This window comes from Seriola lalandi, unplaced genomic scaffold (assembly GCF_002814215.2).
Source record: "Seriola lalandi dorsalis isolate HSWRI2012SDOR001 ecotype SW California unplaced genomic scaffold, Sedor1 jcf7180002054684, whole genome shotgun sequence".
In the NCBI taxonomy this organism is placed as follows: Eukaryota; Metazoa; Chordata; class Actinopteri; order Carangiformes; family Carangidae; genus Seriola; species Seriola lalandi.
Genome location: NW_019525237.1, coordinates 1,253,164 through 1,263,611, shown reverse-complemented (window position 1 = coordinate 1,263,611; position 10,448 = coordinate 1,253,164). Strand labels below are relative to the sequence as shown.

General features: G+C 37.7%; 1 protein-coding gene across 1 annotated transcript in view; it reads right to left on the bottom strand.

Annotated features, from left to right (window-relative positions):
• Positions 1 to 5,968: 5,968 nt before the first annotated feature.
• The window catches only part of LOC111667134 (PR domain containing 6), a 31,425-nt gene continuing 26,945 nt past the window's right edge, over positions 5,969 to 10,448 (bottom strand). Inside the window, exon 4 of the mRNA XM_023422728.2 lies at positions 5,969 to 10,084. Within this exon, the coding sequence (XP_023278496.2) occupies positions 9,970 to 10,084 (115 nt within the window). The 3' untranslated portion in view covers positions 5,969 to 9,969. The remainder of the gene's footprint in view (positions 10,085 to 10,448) is intronic.

Below are 10,448 nucleotides of genomic sequence, written 5' to 3'. Positions count from 1 at the left end.
CATAAAAAGTCATAAAAACATCATAGTATAGTAAGGCATAAAAAATAAAAAAAAACGTCATAGTATAGTAAGGCATAAAAAGTCAAAAAAACATCATAGTATAGTAAGGCATAAAAAGTAAAAAAAAACGTCATAGTATAGTAAGGCAAAAAAAGTCATAGTATAGTAAGGCATAAAAAGTAAAAAAAAAGTCATCGTATAGTAAGGCATAAAAAGTAAAAAAAAAGTCATCGTATAGTAAGGCATAAAAAGTTTAAAAAAAGTCATCGTATAGTTAGGCAAAAAAAAGTCATAGTATAGTAGGGCATAAATAGTCATGGTATATAAGGCATAAAAACTAAAAAAAAAACATCATAGTATAGTAAGGCATAAAAAGTCATAAAAACGTCATAGTATAGTAAGGCAAAAAAAGTTAAAAAAAAGTCACAGTATAGTAAGGCATAAAAAGTCAAAAAAACTTCAGTATAGTAAGGCATAAAAAGTCATAAAAACGTCATAGTATAATCATAGTATAGTAAAGCAAAAAAAGTCACAGTATAGTAAGGCATAAAAACATCATAGTATAGTAAGGAATACAAAAAACATGAAGGCAATTAAATTAAAAACTAATTAACTAAATAAAAGTCAAAAGACAAGATTTAAAAAACAGTAAATAAAAGCTTCAATATTAAAAAGAAAATGTAGAGGGAGAAAAGAAGCAGCTGGAGGTCGGCCGCGGCGTGTAGGAACCAGACAGACGACACGTGTTATCACATGTACAACAACATGTTAACACACACACGGAGCGGCATCTGTGTGTGTGTTGACATCTGGGCCCTCAGTGCTGATGGTGAGCAGATGTTCTCAACTCATCCATCTACTGAGAGGAGGAGGAGGAGGGTGAAGAGGAGAGGAAGATAACAAGGAGCAGCAAAAACAAAAAATGTGATGCCGAGGTCTAACGTGAAATACTCCTCCGAGTTTTTATCTGAAATTCCAGCTTGTAAAACTTGTTTTGACTGAAAACTGAATTCTGCTCACACACACACACACACACACACACACACACACACACACACACACACACACACACACACACACACACGAGAACAGTAAGGATCCATCGTCGGGATTTCTGAAATATAAAAAACAAACATCATCAGGAAAAACAAAATCAAACTCACTTCCAGGTCCATTTAGCAGCAGTTCAGGAGATTTTGATCATATCACATGATCTTCCTCAGCAGACGGAGTTTGTTAAGTTGTCACAGAGTTGTGTGTGTTGCTTAATTGGGTGGAAAATCTGTTTAAATGAGTGTAAAGTGAAAAAGACAGTTATTCATGTTTTAACATCAGCCTGATGAACATCTCTTAGTTTAGTCTTCGGCTCTGACTGATCTGAGGTCTGTGGATGTTCACACCGATCAGACTGACGTCGTCACCTGTAAAACAACATGAGGAAGCAGCACAATAAAAACAAACAGTAACAACCACAATAATTCACAGAAAAATCACAAAAACAAACCTATTAAGCCACAAATCAGAAAGTATATAATTTATCATCAGGTCTGACAACATGAGGACGTACTGTCTGTTGCTAAATGAGCAAAATATCATGTAAACATTGCAGGGATAGCTTGTTGTTACCATGGTGACTCAAAGTCAGTAAAATCAATCAACAGTCAGTGATGTTGGGATTTGAGCTATCGTGTAATTTTGTGTTCCTTTTTTATTTGGTTTCGTCTTCCATATTTTGACCTTTGACCCGTATTTGTTGAGCTCTCAGGGCCACCGTAGCCTTCAGCGTGGATACAGAGGAGCTGTGAATTGAAGCCGTTTGATCTGTCGTCGCTGCTGCAGGATAAATAAGGTTCAGTTCAAATCTGTGCTGCCTTTCCTCACTGTGGACACAGTAAACACATGAAGCTGTGAGGTCGCCATGATTTCAAACAATTCCTCTGTGAAACTCATCAGGCAGCTGAGAGACACAGTTTCTACACACACACACACAAACACATGTATGACATCACACACATGTAAATACACACAATGTACAGCCACACAAATAACATGGAAACAGAATGAAACACAACGTGGAATACTTGAACAGCAATAAAAAAAACAAAAATGAGTAAAAACAAAAATGAATTGAATCAAATTTAAGGCCTGAAATAAAACTGATAAATTTTGTGTTAATACGGAGAACACACACACACATACACACACACACTCTGACATGTTTAACCCCGGTCAAGTTAACAACAGTCAGATTTTCTCACAGTGAAACTTTCCCACTTTTCTTCTTCAACATGTTTCCAATTACAATAAAATAACTCCACAGCTTCTCGTGTAATTGGTTTTGAAAGTGTGACCTCTGTCTACTTAATACCCCACCCCACCCCCCACCACCCTCCAGGAAATTCCACCAAAAGCAAACCATTACACCCATTAAGCACACTTAAACACTGATGTCCTATTTTCTGTATTATCTTATTCTTCTTCTCTTGAAACTGTCACAGTTGATAAAAACATCCTCAGCTCCCAGTGGGGTGGAGTTTAACTGAGTCACTTCACATGTTTTTCTCTTTACACAAGGATTTCAGTTCTGGGAGAATTTCTGCTTTTCTTCCACCTTGTAAGTTACTTTTTACATTCAGCTTTTTTATTCAATATGAGATAATTATAGCTGTTGTCAAAAAATGTCAATAATTATTTTTACATTTACTGTCACAGGTGAGAACTAGTGGTGAAAGAAGAAATCAGATCCTTTACTGAAGTAGAAGTAGCACCAGAGTGTAAAACTACTCTCAATGTACAAAAGTACCATCATTAAAACAAGTACCAGAAGTAAAAATACTTGTTCAGAATGGTCCATTTGAGAATGATGTATATTAATGTATATGATATTATTGCATTAAAGGTTGCATTTATATATATATAAAGTGTAGCACATTATTGTTTCAGCTGTAAATGTGGGAGTGATGTTAACTAGTTTACATCCTGCTGGGCAGCTTGGGGGATCAATACATCATCATTTATTTGTTGATTATATCTCGTTTTATTTATCTGAATCTGCAAAACAACTAAAGCAGTTGAATAAATGTGGAGTACAAATTATTTTCCCTCTGAAACATGGTTGAGTAGAAGGAAAGAGAAGCAGAAATTGGAAATAAAAGAAATTTGTACTGAAGTTCAGAACTTGAGTAAATGTACTTAGTTACTTTCCACCACAGGGAGGAAAAAGTAATCTTTTAATTTAAAGCTGAAAGCTGAAAGAAAGATTATTTCTTAAGCTGCCGTGAGGAATATTTGTATATTAAGAATTGATCACATGACCACTTGTATAAGAAAGGGGTCAGTCTTGCAGCCACAGAGCAGCTTCCCCTCGACTTCACAGAGCCGAGTTTCAGCTCATTGATTATCATCTGGTTCTGATTCCCCCTGACAGCATCGCGTTCGGCCGCAGATGTTTTCAGAGAAACAGCTGTTGACAGCCTCTGTCCTGTACCTGCAGACAGACTCGGTCGGAGAGCAGCTGCTGAACACAGAGGAGCATTTAGCAGCTAAAGATCCAGATGTTTCCCTAAGGCGCTGGAGGAGACCAAACACAGAGCCAAAAGAAAGAGAGGGAACACTGGACTGAGAAGTTCCACGTGTCAAATTAACTTGATGTGCGTTTGTTTACATCTTGTTTTTGCTGCTCACAAGTTTGAACCAGATATTTTTTAAAGTTAACCTTTCCCCAAAGAGTCATTGAGTGACTGTTTGTTTACAGTAACCATGTCTAGTTCCATTATTTATAATCCATTGACATTTAACATCCCTGTGATGATGATGAGGACGATGATGATGATGTCAGTCCGTTACTCTACAGCCATTACTAACACTTGAATTTTTCTTTCCACCCCAACCCAGTTTCCAAGTGATCGATTATTATAATTATGTAATTACTTATTACTAATGCATCAGCTTGTTGCTGTTTTTCTTTGTTAAACGATGTGGATGTGTCTTTCACATTGTGAATATGTTTTATATTATATCAGTCATTCTTCGGGGGTTTCCCTCCCTGCACATTACTCTGCCTTTTTTTTTTTTTTAACTTGTTCAAATAAATAAAAGTCAAAGTCGAAACAGTTAAAAAACATTATTTCCTCCTCGGCCTCGTTCTCCAGTCAGCAGTTTCTCTGTTTGTTTTTCTTCTTCCACACTAACTGCTTTTAATTAAAACTACCACTTCCATAATCTCATTACATGTAATGTAATCCAGACTCACATTAAAAAAAAAAGAAAAAGGAAAAAGACTTGAAACCTTTGGTTCTGCGATCATTTGTTTGGCCTCTGGGTTTGGATCCGGTTCCCACGATGAAAAAACAGCTGTGATTGATGTCTGAAAACTCGACTGTGTTTGTTTTGGTGAATTTGTCGAATCCTCGCAGGAATAATCTCTGAAATCAGGCTGGAAAGTGGAAAGTCCAGTTTGTGTTTTCAGACCGACTGAGCTGAGGTCAAGGCGGGGCTCCGTGTGTGTGTGTGTGTGTGTGTGTGTGTGTGTGTGTTACAGATTATTAGCAGTAAGTAGAGGCAGCTGTTGATCAGTCACTAAATCTCCAGTACACATTTCAGTGACACTCTGAGGAAAGAGAGTCGTAGGACGCTGCTGAGGAACCTCATCTTTTTCTTCAACGGTCCAATCGCAGATGAGCAATAACTTTGACTTCCTCTGAGAACTTTCTTGGTGTATTTAAAAGCTGAAATGTCCCAACAATAAGAAACCTTAAAGCTAATGAACATCTGAAGCTCACTAATTAACTCGCAGCATCTCGTTTGGTAAATATGTTCAAAAATTGAAATGTAGAAATGAATTGATGTTTTACTGAAGGTTAAGTTCTGGACGTTTCAGGGTTTCTGCAGGTTCAACAACTTAGTTTTAAGAGTCAAGGTCAGACCTCTGTTCACGATCATACTGAAGTATGATGGAAAACCAGTGGTGAGTAGATTTGTCATTACACTGTACTTCCCAGCAGTATGTAATAATTTCTAATTACTATTTGATTAACTATTAATTGTCAGGAAATGGATGGATGGATTAACCAATTACAAATGATTAACTGGTTTCAAGTCATTGAGGTTTTGTTGATGATGTTTCTCGCTCCTGTAAAAGCAGCAGCAGTGAAAGTTTTTGTCCGAAACGTCACAAAACAAGAACGAACGGCCTCCTGCAGCTCAATCCACTGTCACAACAATCCAGTTTCCATGTTTTGGCTGCACCACAACGGCGAGACCAGCTGTTTCAGTCTAATGGTCCGTTGTCTGACAACAGAAACAGAAAAACATGCAAATGAGGAAAGCTTTATGGTGAAATCAGCGTTCACACACAAAAACATTTGTTGACGTCAGGCTAAAGAAAACATTCAAGTCTTCTGTGAATTAAGTTTAAAACTTTTCTTTTCGGGGGGAATTAAATTAAATGGTTTTAAGACTTTTCAAGCTCTGCAGATATCATGTGTTTCTTTGTCAGGACCAGTGAATTCCTGTAGCTTCCACTGGTCATGGCCAAGAAAAATTTCAACACTTTACTCACTTTAAAACTATGATTTGTTGTTTTTACATGTCATTTTTCGAACCGATTCAACAAACGAGATACAACATGTTAATGAGACACTTCAGTGGACAGATGTGTTGAGCTTTGACAGAGTCAGGTCACTGTTTCCCTTTGCTTCCAGTCTTGGTGATAAACTCAGTCAGTCGGCTGCTGGCACGAGAGTGGTGTTAATCTCAATTTTTAACCTTTTGGAAAAGCATGTGAGCATTGTATTTCCAAAAATGTCAAACTATTCCCTTCAGTTAAAAAGCCTAAAACTGCCGCAATGAAAGGTATACAAACTCAACAATCAATAATCTGTTATATTCTGCATTGACTTCTTTGAAGGAACATTCAAACTTGCATCATGTTTGTAAACAATATAGAATAATAAAGTCACAGAGAGCGTTAGTGGTAAGAATCAAAACTGGATTTCAGCTTTATTTCCTATGGAACAACATCTTTTTGGTTTTTGATCTGATTTTGTCATTCATTTAAAAAAAAGGGGGGGGGGTGAGTCAGGGGAAATCATGCAAACAAGATTGAGTCAAAATGGATCCTTAAGAGTCTGTTTGACATGACTGTTTTATCTCTTCAGATTCTGTCAGTCATATTACAGAGGACATGATTATCATCGTCAGAGGCCACGAGCAAGATTCACCCTCTGTTCAGATGATCTGAGCGATTTCACTGTTACAAACATCAACACACCAAATTTAGTTTTGGGATTTAATTTTTCACTTTTAAAGAAGTTTATATTCTTATTTCCAACTTCCTTTATGGAAGATTGGAGTTAAAAAATATCCTTTTTTAAACCCAAGTTCTCTCAAACAGGGATTGTTTGAGTTTTATAACCTCACGCACACAGCAGAGAGGACTTTAAACATGGTGTTTAATAAAATGCTTATGGTATAAATGTTGGTTGAAGTTCATCCTCTGGATCCTGACAGACGTGAGCAGAAAGTGAATCTTCTCTGAGCTCTGGTTCATATTCACATTTGTGTTTTGTCCTTCACTGAGTCAAACTATTTCACCTCAGTCCCAGATACATCATATAAAATCCCATTGTTTGTATTTTTCTATATACAGCACAGGATGAATCTGCATTTTGAACAAAGAGACGTTTCACTGAGACACAGCACTGTTTCACTCTTAGTGACACAAACACGTCTGTGAGAGCTTCTGGAAGAGCAGAAGGTTTCACCTATAAAACACCTGGACTCATTAGCAGATCTCAGATCAATAACTGAAGAGGCTCCTTTCAACATCTGGAAAAAATATCCATGGGTAAACGCAGCTGGACGACAGCTCGTCACTCCACTTTAGAAACTTTCATGTTAAACTTATCAGATAGATCAACAGCAGATATTACTCCATCTGTCATAGAGGTTCATCTCATGACTGTGGGTTAAGTCATAGTTTTCTTATTATTTCCACATGTGAAATGTTGCATTAAAGTGAACTTTTTTTTTTGCCATTTTCAGAATCTGGAACCTGTTGCCAGATAATTACAACTGTCATCCACCTTTTTAAATGATCTCTAGAGCAGCAACATGATGCTCCTGCAACACTGTGTAACTTCAAACAGACAGTAACAAAATGGGCCTGAAGCTGGTCTGACTGAGGCTGGTTCTCCGCCAAGCCAGATATGGCAGACATTTATGGGCCGGGACCGGCTCACCTTCGTGGATACTAGTTTCCAATGACAATAAAACTATATATTTAATTTCTCGGTGTGTGTTAACATTTCTACTTACAAGCTTGTAACCAGTGTCATAGAGAAATACACTGATCCGCCATAACATTAAAACAGGTGACTGGTTTTACTGTCGTGGCTGATTGGTGTAGATCCTGTTCATTCTCAATCATTAGCAGTTACTTTGAATTATTTTCCAACATTAAAACCAGCCACCTGTTTTATTGTTGTGTCTGATCGGTGAAGGTCGACATGACACAGGTTCCCATGGAAACAAACATGACAGATGAGAATAAACTTGATGGAAACATCTTCATATCTTTTGCTCATCAGCGTTTTGTATTTAATCGTCTACAGATCCTCAGAGTCATTTTTAAACTCTTCCAGATGTTTGTGTGATAAAAGCAAATCAGTTTTCCTGCAGTGAAACTTCCCTTTTACTTTTGGTTTGGGCTGTAGATTCACATCCACCAGGTTCAACACTCTGTTGGTCTTTGGGAGGAGAAGTTACAGTTTTTTATATTTATTATCATTATTAAAGCTTTTTTAACTCTCAGGCACAAAAACCTATTTGGTGTTCACGTAGTAACTGTGCTTTACCCTCACTCGTTTGAATACAAAGTGTATCGTAATGACACAGGACTATTTACACATCTGAGATTGCTTGTGAATGGACTCAAACTTGCATTGCGTAGCAAATATACTCTGTGAGAAGACACGTATCATGAAGGAGATAAATTTCAAAACCGAAAAAACATTTGCCCTTCTTGGATTTTATGATCAGATGATCAGGTGTCATCTCTGAACAGATGGAAACAATGTGAGAAACTTTCACCCTGAAAATGTTTTAAATGCCAACATGGGAAAAAAAACGTAAACTGACTTTAACCAAGTCCATTTAAAACCGTGCTTCAACATATCAACACGTTTCTTAATGAACTGTGGGATTATTTCTATAAGAAATCACGTCTATTATCTCTTCAGTATTTCCCTCCGCCCCGCACCATCGTTCTCCAACATCAGAGCTGCAAAAATTAAATAATCAACATTTGAAAACAAAAGTGCCCGAAGCATGATATGAGCAAGAAGATAAATATAATTTATGTTTCTTTTGTCCCTTCTTTTTCTTTTCTGTTATTTTTTTGTTATTTTTTTTTTACAATACATACTCCTCGTCTTTTGGTTTGGTTCATTTTATGATGTAAAACTCGAGCGTCATCCTCGTTTGTGTTGTTGCTCGTTGTGCATTCTCAGTCTGTTTGCTTTGGTCGCGCCCTCCTTTGGCATCGCTGTTGCAAAAAGAAAAGAAGAAACCGAGAAGTAAAGCTACAGACAGACCATCAGTCTGAATTTTTTGGTATTTCATTGTTTTTGTCCCGGTTTCAAGAAAGAGTTTTCTTTGGAGGGAAACATGATGGAACATGATTCCCAAAAGTCTCCAATAAATATCCTCGTCCAAAAAAACTTTTTGTTTGTTAGTCCGCCTCCTCCGTCTGAAAGGTCGGCCGCGCCGCTGGAAGGAAAAGGATCTTTGGTTTGGTTGAATCAGGATTCTCTCCAGCAGGATGAACACAGCTTGAACGTCGCTCCTCTCCAGAGTCAGTCAGTCAAGTCAGAAAGCTGCAAACAGTCAGACGACGTTCACACTCAAGACGCCAAAATCTGAAAACACTCAACTTCATGTAGTCGTCCTAAAGATCTCCGTCCGCACTGAAACACCAGGAAGACAAGAAAACCTCTGTCTTCACTTTCCTCATCAGCACCTGCGACGTGTTTGAATACAGAGCAACTAATAAACTGATAAACAAAAATATTTTCATCAAATATTGCATAAATATTGTGATTGCAATATGAGTCACAATATCAATTGGAATTTTAATTTGTCTGTAGCAAACAAACATGTTCCTTTATGTCTGGTAGCGGTTGAGCTTCATTTATAATTATATGTCACAAAATTCTGACAAAATAAATGTAAAATTAAATGTTTTCTTTAATGAAACTTGATTATTTTACAAAGACTCAAACTATTGCGCTGGATTTTTAAATAAAAATGCAAAATAATCAATTAATAATGTAAACAATGTTGAAGCTGATGAGAACTTTTACTGTGTCGCAGTCACAAACATATTTTTTCAGATTAAATACCTTTCAAAGATCATGTGACACACTGGACCTTTACTGAAAAACGATTACAGCTCCATGTTGCACTCGGCCATATTGAGGTTTTGATTGTATTTTAATTGTGCAGCTCTACTGCAAGTTATATGAAGTAAATTGATAAATAAAAACAATTCCTGGTATTATTTTTAAAAGCATCCTCACTTTACTTTTACTGCCACGTATAAATAACAATTGGACAAGGCCCCAGTTTTACTGAGAGCTTTCTGCTTTCACTATAAGAATATTATAGTGGGTTGGAAAATAAATCGATGATTAAAATACTGCTGTTTTCTTCCCGTGTGCATCATGTGAAACTATTTGTGTCCATTAGATCTGAGACATGCGTCGGCCTGGTGAAGACAGAGTGTCCTCTCAGCTGTGAGTCAGTGGGGACTGAAGTGATGGACGCTCCGGTCGTTGGCAGGTTTTACACTGTGTGTGGACGGAGGGACAACACAGAGAGAAAAAGATGCGTTTTCAGATTCAGCTGGCTTCATGTGGATGAAGTCTCAGTCAGTCAACAGTCAGTCAACAGTCAGTCAACGGTCGGGGGTTAATCCACCTCGATGGACTCGCTGCTTTCGTTCACTGGTTTACACTCGTTGGGAAGTCGCTGATGGCGGCTGAGCTGAGTGGCCTGTGTGAAGCTGCGGTCGCAACGCTCGCACCTGACACACACACACACACACACACACAAACACACACAGAAATACACAGAGAAACACACAAAAAGACAGATAAGAGACAGCCATTAGTTTAAGAGTTTTCATGTAGAGAAGGTCAGAAAAAACACAATGTCACATTATTAAAGAGAAAGGGAACGACACACACACACACACACACACACACACACACACACACACACACACACACACCTCTGCCTGTTAACTCTAATATCCAGTGACAGTATAAAGTGTGTGTGAGGCCCAGCGGAGCAGCAAGCTGTAATTGTTGCCCTGATCTTCACAACCTGACCAACAAATTACACACACACACACACACACACACACACACACACACACACACACACAC